Source organism: Phaenicophaeus curvirostris, chromosome 23 (assembly GCF_032191515.1).
Source record: "Phaenicophaeus curvirostris isolate KB17595 chromosome 23, BPBGC_Pcur_1.0, whole genome shotgun sequence".
In the NCBI taxonomy this organism is placed as follows: domain Eukaryota; kingdom Metazoa; phylum Chordata; class Aves; order Cuculiformes; family Cuculidae; genus Phaenicophaeus; species Phaenicophaeus curvirostris.
In genome coordinates this window covers 4,830,047-4,845,625 of record NC_091414.1, presented here as the reverse complement: position 1 = coordinate 4,845,625, position 15,579 = coordinate 4,830,047, and the positions used below count along the sequence as shown (strand labels likewise).

The 15,579-nt window shown below is 46.6% G+C and overlaps 1 protein-coding gene across 2 annotated transcripts in view; it reads left to right on the top strand.

Moving 5' to 3' along the window:
* Window positions 1-3,263, top strand: part of CLIC4 (chloride intracellular channel 4) — a 33,656-nt gene extending 30,393 nt beyond the window's left edge. For both annotated transcript variants that reach the window (XM_069875472.1, XM_069875473.1), the window contains exon 6: window positions 968-3,263. In XM_069875472.1, the coding sequence (XP_069731573.1) occupies window positions 968-1,132 (165 nt within the window). In that variant the 3' untranslated portion in view covers window positions 1,133-3,263. The remainder of the gene's footprint in view (window positions 1-967) is intronic.
* The last annotated feature ends 12,316 nt before the right edge of the window (window positions 3,264-15,579 follow it).

Below are 15,579 nucleotides of genomic sequence, written 5' to 3'. Positions count from 1 at the left end.
AGATGCTTAGACTTTATAACATCCTGGTATTGAACTCAGTTCAGCCATGTGTAAGCTTCCCTGGAGGTTTAACTAAGTATTAACAGAATGTGAAGTGGCGTAAGGTAATTCACAAGAGCTTTATAGAATCCTGGAATGGTTTGGGTTGGAAGGGACGTCAAAGCCCATCCAGTCCCACCCCTGCCCTGGGCAGAGACACCTCCCACTGGATCAGGGGCTCCAAGCCCCATCCAACCTGGCCTTGAACCCCTCCAGGGCTGGGGCAGCCACCACTGCTCTGGGTAACCTGGGCCAGTGCCTCCCCACCCGCACAGAGAATGTTTCTTCCTCAGGTCTTGGGGACAGAGCAGTTGAGTTCAATGAAGGTGTGAATCAGGAGCCACATTGGGCAGCAGATGATGAAACAGCACAAGTCAAACCGTGTGTCACTGTGCTGCCCAGTGTGGTCACAGGAGCTGCAAGAATGAGGTAGAAGGAGGAAGGTGAACAGCGTGTGACAGTGCTTGAAGTGGATGTATTATCATCTCTAGGGAGAAAACCGCTCTGTTAGCAACAAAGTAAATGGCAGAAAGTTAAAATAAAGGATTGTTTTTAGAAAAAGGAAAGCCTGAAGTCTAGGAGGAGACAGACTGGGAGGATGGCAGGAATGAAGGTTTGCCTCTCTCATCGTGGTTTGATTTCTTTTCACTGTCTCTAATGATCTTTGTCAGTTTTGTACTGCAGATGGAGCCACAGATTAAGTTTCTGCCTGGGTGCAGAAGTGTTTCCTTTAGTGAGGATAGTCAGACAAACAGTGAGGCTGTATGCTGCCAGGCCTGAGATTTCCCCACCGGGCAGGTTCTAATGCCCTTGGCAGTGACTCCTGACTGTATGTATTGGAAGGATAGATTAACGAGAGAGTGGCAAGGGGTGGCAAAGTGGTTTTAGTTGAAGGATAAAAATTCATAGTCTTGTTCTTTTGTTCTAGGTGGTGGCTAAGAAATACCGCAACTTTGAGATTCCCAAGGAAATGACAGGGATTTGGAGATACCTGACGAATGCTTACAGCAGGGATGAATTCACCAACACCTGTCCTGGAGACAAAGAAATTGAAATCGCTTACAGCGACGTAGCCAAGAGACTCACTAAGTAAACAGCACTGGCAAAAGAGACAACTTCTTGCATATCCCATACCAACGCTTCTAACAGACTGCTCTTTTCATATAAGTTAGCAATTTTTTTTGCATGAACTTGCAGTTATTCAAAGTTATGGTGGATAGACCAGGTACAGTAATTACGTAAAGTTTGCCGACTTAATTATAGGCTTGTTTTTCCTTACCTCCTTTCACAGCACGTCTGAATATCATTAACGCAGTTATGTTGATGTTGCACTGGGGTGACTCTCGACTCTTCAGTATGAAGGGTTATCTTGCCCTTGCGACTTTCCTTTGCAAGCATTTGGTCCCTGTCTATGAATTGGTCTAGGATTCTGTCTTGTGGTACAAGGAATATTTATGTATGTTGTAATTTGTTGCTTTTCCAGAAGATCTATACACACTTGTCCTATCTGTGACACGTTGGACTGTACCTGCTAGTCTATCCTATTTCCATACAGAAGGGAACTTATTATCCAAAAGAACCATTTTCAGAATATCTGGCGATGTTCTTTTAGGAAGAATTTCTCTTGGATTTGTAATTACACTAATGGTTGAGGATGGAGTCAGATGGGAAACTTGGATTTGAATGACCTCAGATATCAGGGAAGTTTGAATCTAGACTTGTGTGCTGTAGCAGGAAGCTTGCAGTTTGGAGTTAGTGTTTAGTTATGTCTTGAAGAGCTTGGTGAGCTAAAAAAGCCAGTATATTTTTATTTTAAATTGATGGCTGACATTTATCTGGAATTCTGAATTATAATAATTGTGAGGATGCCCTTTAACATCACAAAACCAGAAGAATCGGATGCTTGCCATCTGTTCACCTTAAAAAGTTGTTAAGTGGCTTTCTTTTTGTGGGTGAAGAGCCTTTATTTTGCGTAGGTCTTTCTGGTGATACTTAGTCACAAAATGTATCCGTGTAATCGTCAGTGTCCTAGTGGAAAATCAGCTACTGCGTGTGTGAATAGCAGCGCAACGATCAGCGATGCAGGACTGAACACGGAGAGCTGTTAAGGTGGGAGTCTTTCTGGGAACTTTTTTAAGCTGTTTCTTTCATGAAGAAAGCTGAAGTGACCTTTAAAGATAACATTTGCCTTAAATTATAGTATGCTTTTTTTTCCTGAAAGGAAATCTGTTAATTACTCTTGTAAAGAAATGGTGCATAAAAACCAGTCCTTTCCATTGAATTTATCCTAAAGGCTTCTCTGTGCACCTAGGCTGCAATTGTGCAGAATCGTAATCGTTGCACTACTACACAAAATCTTCTTACAGCAGCACTGAGGAATAGCACTACAATTTTTTTTAAAAGCAGTTTTCAAATATTTCTTGACCAGGGAATAGTTTTCTTGTTTAAAATTAGTGGTTTTGATGTATGAAATAAACTGCTAGGTTATTTTTAAAAGACCATCATAAACGACTCCAAAGAACACTAGATTTAAATGCCTATTTTTTTGTAAAGACTTTTATATTTAACTGATTTTAGAAGCTGGAAAGTGCTATTCCTAGTAGGTTGTTCTTGGAATATTTAACATTCTGCAATAACATGCAAATGCTCACATAAACACTTTTATACACTAATTTTTTGGGTAAGCACTGGCTTTATGAAAACCAGCCTGACTTTTCTAAGCATCCTACTTTTGCTACTTTATATTCCTGTGAAGTTAGTTTGACATAGAAGAGGTAGAGTACAATTCCATATTTGTATCCATGGCTTGTGGTGCCTTGACTTCCTAGAACTAGAATTCCAATATAAAGGCAGTTAGCATTCCTGTTACTTCTCTTTGGAAGACAACCGTAGATAAACTTGGATCCTATTACCATTTTTACAGGGGTGTTTAGGCACAGAAGGAAAATACTGCAGAGCGACCTGGTTAGGAAAAACAGAACTGTAGCCTTTTAATAATTACTGTATCCTAATGTCACATTCTCATCCTGAATAAAGTTTCTCAGCCATAATAATCCTCTGTAGGGGTTCAGTCTTTGCTCCAATGTGACATCTAGAAAAAGGAACGACTTCCTTTTTTTATAGATAGCAACAGTTTTAATGACATACAGGGTGAAAAAACCCAACCCTCATTGGTTTGGTGCTCTTCGCCATCGTTTAGTTAGCCTTGAAAAACAAGAAGAAAACATAGAAAGCAATTTGATTATGAACATAGCTTTGTTAAATTTTTAACTCTCCTTTAAAACCCGGATCAGGATGGGCCCTTGGAAGTTGTCTGAGGCTGTTGTCTAATCGGGCCTCACTCCTTTTAAAAGCAAATTAGCCACGGCGTGCACGCATTAATACACCAAGCAATTATGTGTGTATGAGCATGAAAATACTTTGATGCACTCTTCCAGCGTGCACGCTGCCTGCGTGGCAGTGCAGACAAATGCTTAACTTGTTAAAACACCGGGCTTGTTGTCTTTTATAGATAATATATTCTCTCTACCTTTTAGGCAATCTTCAAGCAATTGTAATAGATTATATTCAGCGTTAAGTATTTTAATGATTGTGTCTGAAAGCTTGTAAACAAAGTTAAAGCTCTTGCTGTAACTAATGTGTTTCTTATCTCAGTACAGTGGGGTGTTGAGCGTCGGAGCCTTTCCCTTAGAGGTGTAATTCCAATGAGGACCAGATTAGCAATTCCTGAGGCGGTAACCATGTGATAGCTGTTAACTGTCCTGTGTGAACGGAGCTGGTATCGCTCTGCCTTCCCATCGCATCCCCAGCTTTTTCTGGCTTCAGTGGCAGCCAGGAATCTCATGGAGAGCGAGCAGCTTTCCCCTGGGCAGGAGATCCCTTCAGAAGAGTGGAGCACGGCTAGGGTGGTGTGTAAAAGGCTGAGCATCTGGTGTGGGTAGAGCACTTTCATCTGGCCCCAATCACCAGTGCTACATTAATTAAAAAAAGCCCTTTCATAACTATGTAAATTCTTGACTTCTGTCAACTTGTTTACAATCTGATCTTTAAATGCATTTTGAATTTCATCAAACAGCAATTAATCTGCCCCCTGTTTAAATTTAAAATTACACTTCTAGCCCCTTCTACAATTTAAAAACAGCAGTTACTCTTTCAAGTTGGCATTCCAGTTTGCAAGTTAGTTGCATGTATTAGCATGCTGAATAACTGAATTTATTCTCGAGCTGAAATATGCTTAAATTTCCATTAAAAGAGGTGACTGGTGCATTTCCTGAACATAAAGGGAAACTCCATCATCTTCACCCTGCATTTGTGGGGGAACAGATTATACTATACGCATGATTTTTTATTTTTTTTTTCCCCCTTAACAAAGCTTTCCTTCTTGAAGAGATTCCTGATGTGTACAGAGCTGCCTGTTGAACAGGAGGCATGTGAGCTTCTGGAGTGATTTTGTGCCTTCCAAAGCTTTTTCTGTCCATCTACTGTTCACTGTTGGTCTGTGATGGTGTCCCACGTGGAGAGGCACAGCCATATAGCTCCTACGTTTGCATTTTCCCATAAAATTGGTGGTTTTTCCACAGTGGGCATGTCTAAACTGATTGAGAGTTGCGTGCAGTTCCATGATAAGAGAGATATAATCGAGTTTTAATGCTAAAGTAGCAAATTAGCATTTAGTATCAAAGAAACACAGACATGAATAAATTGAATATGCTTGAGCCAAACCCACTGATGCCTATCTCGATGGAGAACAAAAAGTGGCTCAGTACAGTCAACTTATTTTGCTCTTTGCCACTCTGAGTATTCACTGAACACATCCAAGTAGTATTTTCAGAAGAAGGCTTTATCCCAAGTGAAAAATATTTAATTTGCCTCAGAACCTGTGCCACCAACTATGAGATTTTGTTTCTGGAGGGTGGGGGAATGGGAGAAATGTGGAGCGGAACAGGATATCGAGACATCTGAGACAGGACATCAAGAATGGGAGCATTGTTTGCAGAAATACTTGAAGTGTTGATACAGTTTATTGTAGTTTGCTTGTCTCTTTCACTCTCTGGAACATCTTTTACAGATATACCAGTATACTGCTGGCAGCTCTTGTTAAATAAAATTATATTTTCACTACCAAGCAGATCTTTCTCTTATTTCTGAAGACTCTACCGTTCTCACATACGTAAGCCATGACTTGAATGTGTTGTGCTAACCTACAGAGCAAGACTTTATAGTAATTACATTCTCAGGTTTTGGTCTTCTGGGTTTTTTTTCCAGTGGTGGTGTGATTTAAGGCAGAATCCATGCTGTTTCTAAATTAATAACTAGCTGTCGTGCCCCTGAACAAAGTTAAGAACTTTCTTAAAGTTAAAAATGATTTGGAAATAATTGATGAAAGACTTTTTTTTTTCAGATTTTAAATGGAAACTATTAAGAATTGAAATTTTCACAGCTTGTTTTTCTGTGGAATAACACATTTTTGGAGTTAAACTGTGAAAAATGATTAAAAAGAAAAAAAATTTCTCATCTTTGGTTCAACTTGTTTATACCCAGGTAATCCACTAAACAGCCATTTGGAGAGTTAAGACTGAATTGATCCTGTGTACAGGATCTATCGATTTCAGACCCTGGGCTCTTATTCTGAATTTCAGCCGTGTTCCTGTGTTGTCTTCGGTGTTCAGATGTCTCAGCTGGCCACGGTAACCAGCAGACACCCTTGCTGTTCATTCCAGTGTGTTAACTAGGTGCGAGATCTTCAGGGCAAAGGCCACCAGCTGCTACTGGAAGTTTTCTTCAACACTTTCTAAGCGTTCCCACATTAATCTCGTCTATGAGTGTTTTGAGGTGCATCTGGGGGCTGAGTTTTGGTTTTGAAAGGAAATTTGTGGAATCTAGGAGACATTCCTGTAGTCGGTAATCTGAGATGCCATCTTCTGAGTTGGGGCACGCGCAGGAGAGTAGCAGACGTGCTTGAAGCGGTAGCAAATCCAACAATTAAACCTGTGGTGGGGTTGCTTGCCCGTATCGCTGTGTTTTACTGACTGTAGGTTTGTGATCAGAGCTGGGGTTTGCAATAAGATGTGTGCCTTGCTTGAGTTGTTCCGTGAAGTGCAAAGGGTGGACCAGGAGATAATGTTAACACACTCTCCGTGTGAAGAGCACAGTGGGAAGGAGTAGTGATGAGTTATGGAGATGATGCTTGTTGTGCACAGCAAAGGCATAGAAAAAGTCTTGGGATATGTAGTAGGTATTTTGTATGATTTGCTGCAAGAGCTGCTTTTGACTAGCTAACAACCTCTGTATTTTTTGCTAGGTGTTGGTTTTTATGACCCCTCGAGTGACTGTCCAGTCTGGATGGTTCTTCCTCCTGGATGTCCTCGCAAGGAAAAGCTGGAGTTTGGCTTTGGTGAGATGAATGGAGCCCATTCCCAAACATTCCTGTGGAGCTGCTGACTGAGCCAGGGAGAGAGTTTAAGAGCTTGAGGGCACCTAGGTGAGGCCAAATGTTTCATACTTGATTCTGACCACTGCATTCTCCCTGTTCCCAGGGACAGCTCTGATCCAAATAATTTAGAACTTGGCTTGGATCCAGGCTTACCTCTCCACAAATGCTGCTGTATTCCCAAGGAAAACTAGTCTAGGGGCTTGTAAAGAACTCCAGTGGTTTAGGATCTGGACTGCCTGAACTGTGATAAGGAGTAATTGTCAAAGCAGTTGGTATCTATTCATCTCGCTCGTAAGGACTGAGAGCAGTGCAGTGTGAGAACTGCAGTGACTGCTGTGAAGCATCACCCTTCTGTGTCCTGTCCACCTCCCAGCACCAACATGGGTTGTCTTGACTCGTTATTTTAAAGTGATCATTTTCTTCCCACTTGTCCTCTGCCCTGTTCAAGGGAGCTTAGTGATGTAGTAGGAATTGCTGTTGCTTTGCTTGTGAAAAGCTTCAACAATATTAATTTTGATATGGAAATTCTAGAAACAATTATTGAATTACTTCCTCAACTCGGTTTTCTCTGAAACTGCAGCAAAATATAGTAGCTGAAAGGCTGAGGAAACCTGCAAGTATCTCTGAGTACTTGGTGGTGTAGGAATAAACCAATTTGTCATAGGGCAGTCAAGGTTTTTATGGAAGGAAAAAGAAACCTAGACAAACCTTTGTATCCAGTGGGATGGGAAAGGAACTCATTTGACGTGGTTGCCTGAAGGCTTTTGGACACTCACTACAATGAAAATGAAGTATGAGCTGGATGTCTAAACATTTTTGCTGTCTCTGAGAGTCTCCAGGAGAAAGGGTGGATGGAGTGACTCATTAATCAGGAATACATTTAACTAGTGGTTCCCAAACTCCTCTCAGTGGATCAGAGGTGGTCCTGGAGACCAAGGAGAGCCATTTATGGGCTTGTGTGAGGGAGCAAATGGTGGTAACAGAGGGTGGATGCTCTGTAAGAAGCTGATTGACCATTTAATCACAGACATGCTCCAGGGCTTTACTTTCTTTGTTGGATTTGCTCTGCAAAAGCAAGATCCACCTTGAACTGGTGACTCACCCAAATACTCATGTTTGTGGTGGTCTGCTGAAGTCAGTAGGCACAGCGGTGAGACTTGAAGTAGCTTAACGGAGAAAATGCAGCAGTGCTGGTGGTAACAAAGTTCTTTAGTCTGGATTAGTGTTTTTTTCCGAGAGTGCTGAAAGTGTGTGGTGGCTGAGCAGCTTGGGGTCATGATCACAGAAGTAACTAGAGAAAGGGAGGTGTAAATTTTGAAGTGTCATGAGATGATTTCTGGGAAGTATTGACATGAGGGGACATCAAAAGCTGAGCTTTTCACTGTGTGTAAGGAAGGAAGAGTCTAGCGGTAAGCAACTCTTCAGATCCAACTGCGCTGGATCTTGCTGGATTTCTGATGAGCTCTCCAAGCTGATGATGGATGGTTTCCAGAGCTGGAGAAAGAGAACTCATGATTCTTTGACTCAAGAGAAGAACTGCTCTGTTCTTACCACCGGACAGAAAGATGAAAACAGTTGCTAAACAAAGATCAAACGTGAACTTTATAAATAAACAAACAAAACTGATGCTAAGGGACGTCTCAACTCCTTCGCCTACGGCAAAGGGCTTGGCAGGACCTAGAAGAATGACTTTGTCGGTTCACACGTGGAATTCTTATTTTCAAGAGTCTGATTAAAGTGATACGGCTGCTCTTAATGAGCTTGAAAGTTGTGCTTGTTAAAATGGTCTTCCCTGTCTGTGCAAGGCAGAGGAGAAAGCGTTGACAGTGATGAGCTCTGGATGTAGAACACAGCAAAAGTGTGAATCGTGCGATTTAAAAGGCTGGTTGTGAGGAGCTCGTGTTAATAGTGAAACACCCAAAGGCAGCAGGGTTGATAGAGTGCTGAAAAGGGAGCTTAATTGACTGTGAGAGGCAGAGCAAGGCAGAGCTCAGCAGGGAAGGGGCTTCTTTGGTCCCATGTGCATTTCAAGCTTCCACTTCCAGTCGTTCCCGTGAGGAAGTTGCGACTGTGGGTCGCAGAAATGAGTTTGCTCAGTGTCTCATAAGTTGGTGGTTGGAGTGGGGCAGAGAGCTGTTATTTTTACTTTTTTTCCTTTCTCCTATCAAGTTTGAAGAGTGATTGGAACAGGGAATGGGAAGCTTGCTCAGACTGTTGTCCGACATAGACACCTGGCAGTCTTGACTCCCCTTTTCTGTTCCAGCATTAACTAACTTCCATCCTTGACAGCTTCTGCTCCTGTTTCTCCTTAGGTTCCAGCCTTTGCTGTGTGATGCTGCAATCTGGATGTCGAGCACAGCTGCAGTTGGCTCTGGTTTTAATCCAGAGCTGCTGGCTGCAGTCAGCCCCGTGCCTGGGGGCTACGGACGGTGCTGTACATGTCATGCTGTCTGTGCACAGCTTTGAGAATGGAGAATTGAAACTCCTGGATACTCCAGCAATTGTGGAGTGCCGGGCAAAAACCAAAGATGCCAATGATCTTCCTGAACACTTCACTGCCTGAGGTTTGAGTCTGATCACAGTAGAGCTGGGCCAACAAGTTGAGCTGTTGCTCTGTAGCTGCACAGTTGTCACAGGCTGTTTCTACAGTGAATTTCTTGTTGGGAAGAGCCTAATGAGGAAGAAGAGTGGTCAAGGCGATCATTCCCCTGACTTGGTTCTGGGGCCCCTGAGATTTTTCTTGTTGGGCAGGCTGTTTCCATTTGCATCGTCTCGGTTTTCTTTTCTTAAAATGGGAATAATTTACATTAAAAGGCTTAGGTTGTGTTTCCCATCTGTAGCTACCAAAGAGGAAACTCAAAGAAGAAAGTATCCTGGACACCCATCTCCCTTTGGGATGTAAAAAGAAGGCTATTTGGAGGGCAGAGCTCAGCTGAGGTCCCTGCTCTCTGGCAGCAGCATCAGCCTCACCACCCGCACAGCTCCAGATAAGTCACGGCCCCACCATGCCTCGTGTCTACAGCTACCTGAAAAGAGATTGTGGAGAGGAGGGAGCTGGGCTCTTCTCCCAAGGGACAGGGGACAGGACGAGAGGGAATGGCCTCAAGCTCCACCAGGGGAGGTTCAGGCTGGACATTAGGAAAAAATATTTCACAGAAAGGGTGGTTGGGCACTGGCAGAGGCTGCCCAGGGAGGGGGTTGAGTCACCTTCCCTGGAGGGGTTTAAGGGACGGGTGGACAAGGTGCTGAGGGACATGGGTTAGTGATTGATGGGAGTGGTTGGACTCAATGATGCTCATGGGTCTTTTCCAACCTGATGATTCTACGTCGGGAGGCTCACAGGGTGAAGAGCAGAGCTGAGGCTGTTGCAGGAGAGAGGGGCTTGTGAGGACAAAGGCATATGACCTCAGGAAACTGGCTTTCACAAGCTCTGCTGGTCCCAATGACTTCTGTTTATCTGCTTTGCTGGCTCGCTGGGAATGAAGTCGCACCCGCATAACAAAGCTGCGTTAGTGTTCATACAGATTCTGCGGCTTGTAGTGAAGTTTTCCATTTGATCTGGATGGTTTGATCTGTATCCGTGGGCTTCTGCTGTTGATACGTTTGAAACAAACCCAAATGATGAAGCTTGTGCTTTCCTTCTTGTCTTTTGTGACACTCGGGCAACTTTAAACTGCAGTTTTTGTGCCGGGTGGCACTACTGGTGACAAATAAGTGAAATAAGTGTGTGAAGCCGGGATGTGCCGTGCAAGGATGTGGGGTAGGAGAATGCTGAGGGTTTTTATGGGTCCTGCTTGGGGGCGCGGGGCTTAAGGTGCAGATGTGTGCTACTTCAGCTCCTGCTGTTTTAATTTCCTAGGGCAGTATTTCTTCTAGGGTCTGGGAATTCCTGTCACTGGTGGGTTTGGGTTCTTTTTTAAGGCAGTGGTTGGCTTCATCTTGCTGCACCCACTGGTACCAGAGAATTGGATCACAACGTCGTGCATTTACTGCAGGCATCGAGTGAGGGGCTGGCACATTTGAAGTGTTCAGTGTGAGATTGAACAAGGGGATCTGACTGATTTCAGAGCGTTTTCTGGACTTTGAGCCAGAATCCATTATGCAGTGGAACCTGCCATGGGAAGGATGTGAATCTCTGGGGGAATCCTCAGCGCTAGATGCTTTGAGGAGAGAACTTCTGCACAATTGCAGGCAGCTCCCAGGATGGAGATTGCTCTGGGTGCCGGCTGCCTGCCCTCCAGGCATGGTGTGTGACAACCAGTTCAGTCAGTCCGGGATCCTTCTGTACTAGCGGACAGCGGAAGATGCACATGAGCAAACTTTCTCACAGTGTGACCAGCCCACAGGGCAACGGAATCCATGGATGTTGTGTGCAGAATCCCTTCCCAGGCTCACTCTGTCCTTCCCCTCTGGACCAAATGTTCTTTATGGGTTATGTAAGGGAACCAGAGTTCCTTGTTCATTATAGAATCATCATAGAATGGCTTGAGTTGGAAGGGACCTTAAAGATCATCCAATTCCAACCCTTCTGCGATGGGCAGGCACACCTCCCACTGGATCAGGCTGCCCAAGGCCTCGTTCCACCTGGTCTTGAACACTTCCAGGACTTGCTCAGCTTTCCCGTGGACCTTTATGTTGCAAACTGGATTTTGTAGTGGCTTCTGCATCGATCTCAGCCGGTTCCTAGCGTCTTTGGGAGGGAAGGACTTGGGAAGTGTGGGGTAAGGAGAAAGGTGCTGCTGTGTAATGTGCTGAACGCAATGAGAAACCTGCTGGGACCAACTGATCGGGGGCTCCTCGGGGCAAAATCCTGCCTGTGAGACTTGAGAGCTGAGGTGCAGGTGCTCGACTGTGGGTCCAAATGGTTAAGGCTGTTCTTAAGGAGGGAGAGGCTCCTGAAAGTGTTGGATGGTTGTAAGAGAAGGATCTTGAGTATCATAACGCGGCTCAATGTATTGGAAGTCTTTGAAGTCTTCTCCTGACATGCATCCCGTACCAGCATCTTTCATCCTTCGCCAGCGCTTCCCCAGCTGAAGCTATTAAAGGGAAACTACAGAAGCCATAAATCTTGGCTGTTAACATCTCCAGCGGTAAGATTTCACAATGAGCCCAAGTTGCTGTGAAAGATAAGAGAAGACCTTGAAACCAAGGCAAGTTGGGACTGGTTCCCAGGAGTAGCTGAGCTTCACAGCTTCGTTGGGGGTCCCTCCAGGTTACTCACTCTCGGGTGCAGGCGCTGGCTCTGCTGCCGACTCGACGGGTGCCCTTGTGACTCACCCAGTGCGTGTTTCCATCATCTGGGGGAAGAGATCCCCGTCTCTGTCCTGACCCAAGGGGTGACACTGTATCTGGGGTGCTGTCCTGTGGTTACGCTGCTTCCAAGGACTGAGCTTATCGCTCCTGCAGGGAGCTGAGCTCGTAAACGCACCCGTTCAAACGGAGTGTGGGCACATGTCAGCATCCCCCTTTGCTTGCAGAGGTGGGAATGCCTCTCCCAGAGCTCGGAGAAGCAATCCAGGAGTCCTGGTTCCCCAGGATCTGTGCTAGAGCCACACAGTCTGGTTGGAACAGGCAGTGGAAGGTGAGGTCTCTTTGTATCTCCGCAGTGCGAGAGTAGCCAGGAGGCTCCCTTCGTTATCAGGAATGTTGGTTCAACAGCAGAGAAAGTCGCAGCCTGCACTGCCAGACAGCAAGTGGGAGCGATTCCTGGGAATGTTTCCTTGAGTGAATGGGAATGTTGTTAGTGGGCAAACTGGAATTGATGTTATGGTCATAATTTTATTTACACCCTTGCTGTGATCCTGATCTCTGCCCAGCCTCAAGTGTCTATCTGTACAGAGTTCGCTTCAGTGTAAACACTTGGCTCCGCAGAATGTGTTGGTGCATCAGATTGTCTGCCAGGCGCCTTCCTGAATGGTTCTTTTCATGGGAGACGTTTTTTCTCATGTCTTCTTCCCAGCACTTGTCTAGCAAGTCTCCTTTCCCTCGCAGGAAGCCAGGAAGAAGCCGTGGGTCCGCAGGGCAAAATCTCCAGTTGCACTCATGAGGGGGCTAGTGGCATCAAAGCAGTGTGGTCAGAAGGTCTTTGCCCTTTCTATGCTGAAAGTTCCATTTTCCCGTTGCCATTTCTTGTTCCTACATGGGGGGGTGGTGGGAGACAGAAACCTGCCTCTCGGGGTGCTGGATGGTGCTTGAACAAGCCTTACGAGGAGAGGCTGAGAGCTGGGGGTGTTTAGCCTGGAGAAGAGGAGGCTGAGGGGAGACCTCATTGCTCTCTGCAACTCCCTGAAAGGAGGTTGTGGAGAGGAGGGAGCTGGGCTCTTCTCCCAAGGGACAGGGGACAGGACGAGAGGGAATGGCCTCAAGCTCCACCAGGGGAGGGTCAGGCTGGACATTAGTAAAAAAATTTTCACAGAAAGGGTGATTGGGGACTGGCAGAGGCTGCCCAGGGAGGGGGTTGAGTCCCCTTCCCTGGAGGGGTTTAAGGGACGGGTGGATGAGGTGCTGAGGGATTGATGGGAATGGTTGGACTCGATGATCCAGTGGGTCTTTTCCAACCTGGTGATTCTATGATTCCATGTGCTGCCCCTGCTCCTCTCAAGGGAGGTGTTTGTTACCGTGTGGGTGAAACAACTTTGGCTTTGAGGGAATTCGTGGGAGCATCAGTGCTGGAACACAGGGATCAGCAAGACCCCGAGGGCTTGGAGGGGAAGCAGTGGTGTGAGGTGAAAGGACACGGAGCAGCTCATGTCCCACCTGGACATCAGCCTCCTGTAAACATCTCAGCGCTGCCAGTTTCTTGGGCTTTGCTCTGCTCGTCTTCCTCCGCCAGGCATTAAATTGAGTCTATGAATAATCCTTTTGATTTCCCTGCTCTGAAGTCCTCTCCAACATCACCAACTTTACAAACTGCCCTTCTGTGGGTAAGCTGCCCGCTGCCCTGGCCACACGCTGCTCCTCGGGGCCAGGCTTTTCCATTCCTGTCACATGCTGCGCCTCGGGGAGGCCGGTGCCTGCTGGCGTGTGCAGAGGGCAGAGCAGATCTGCTCGGACACCCAAGAACTCTTGGATTTGGCGCTAACACCCAGACAAACCCAAGGCTTTGAGGAGGCAAACGCTGCGTCTAGGAATTCAGATCAGCAGCTGTTAATGAAAACCTCAGGAAGGCAGGAGGCTTCGGAGCCACTGTTGCCCTCCAGGGATGACTTCACTCTTTGTCAGGGCACAGGCATTGCTCAGATTATCTTGGAAAAGGAATCATAGAATGGTTTGGGTCCCAAGAGACCTCAAAGCCCATCCAGTCCCACCCCCTGCCACGGGCAGGGACACCTCCCACTGAATCAGGGTGATCAAAGCCCCATCCAACCTGGCCTTGAACCCCTCCAGGGATGGGGCAGCCACCACTGCTCTGGGCAACCTGGGCCAGGGCCTCCCCACCCTCACAGCAAAACATTTCTTCCTAAAATCTCATGTCAATCTTCCTTCTTTCCGTTGAAATCCATTCCCCCTCATCCTGTCCCTGCCCTCCCTCATCAAGAGCCCCTCCCCAGCTTTCCTGGAGCCCCTTTCAGTCCTGGAAGCTGCTCTAAGGTCTTCCAGCAGCCTTCTCTTCTCTGGCTGAACAACCCCAACTCTCTCAGACTGACCTCATACCAGAGGTTCTCCAGCCCTCAGATCATTTCCATAGTCTCCTCTGGACTCACTCCAACAGCTCCGCGTCCTTCCTGTGCTGAGGACTCCAGAACTGAACTCCAGGTGAGGTATCAGCTCCACTGATGAGATCTACTTTTTCTTTTTTTATCTGAAAGCCAATTCCTCAGTGTATCTTCTGTGCACAAAAGGCGTTCTCGGGGCTCCTGTATCCTGAGCTGGCAGCTGCCCCACAGACCCACCCTTGCTGGGACATCATGGTCCCAGATCCCTGCTTTGGTTAACACTGGGTTGGAGATATTTTCCTGCAGCTCCTGGTCCCAAGGAGATGCACAGGGCTGTTATGATCCAGCTGGCCTGTGGAGGTCAGTCTCAGCCCAGGGAACCTCCCCAGCAGCTCCTAGAGAGCAGCAGGGTGACCCAGCACCCTGCCCAAGCAGAGTCATTTCTGAGGCTGCTCTTCTCCCCACCCAGGGCTTGGGGATCTCACCACCCTCCTATAATATCCTGCTGCTTGTTCTCAGTGGTCCAGAGGGGAGACTATGAAGATGCTGGTGTGTGTTTGTCTTCTGGAGGGGTAGGGAATGGAATTGCCACAAGGCTTGGTTCTGACCCCGTTGTAACAGTGTGCGGGTGCATGGGTTTGGCTTAGAGATTGAGATGAGATCTTAGGAAGAAATGTTTTCTTGTGAGGGTGGGGAGGCCCTGGCCCAGGTTGCCCAGAGCAGGGGTGGCTGCCCCATCCCTGGAGGGGTTCAAGGCCAGGTTGGATGGGGCTTGGAGCCCCTGATCCAGTGGGAGGTGTCCCTGCCCATGGCAGGGGTGGGACTGGATGGGCTTTGAGGTCCCTTCCAACCCAAACTATTCCATGATTCTATGAAACGTTTGTTCATGTGTTCTGAAATGTGAGCCACATCTTCAGTGTGCTGCCCTGTCTCACGTTTCTGAGTGCGCAGGGCCGAGATGACCACAGATGGACATCAGGGCTCTTCTTGGTGTTCTCCAAATCCCACCTCATCCAACCAAGTGAAGAACCCTGGAAACTGATGGATATTTTCTGTTGCAGGAGGCCCTGTTCACAAACGGCCACAAACCACTAAGCCTGGACGTGGCCCAGCTCTAGATGTTGGGATGGTTTTTGAAGGACCCTGGGAAACTGAAGTTGCTGTGGTTCCTTCTCTCCAAAGCTTCCAAGTAGGGATGAGCACCTCTTATTATGGCATTTTAAGACCATCTCTTTCCCACAGGGCATTTCCCTGGCCCATCCCTCATGGATCCCCACTGAGGTGACACCCAGCATGGTTGGACACCTGGGTGTATCCACACTCTTGCTGTGTGCTCTCTGCCTGGTGCTAATTAGCAGAGCTGAGTTTAGACTCCTGAAACAACCTCTGCTGGGCTCCTGTCCTGCTCATGGGCTGTGGCTTTTATGAAGAATCGTGGAATCCTAAAGGCTG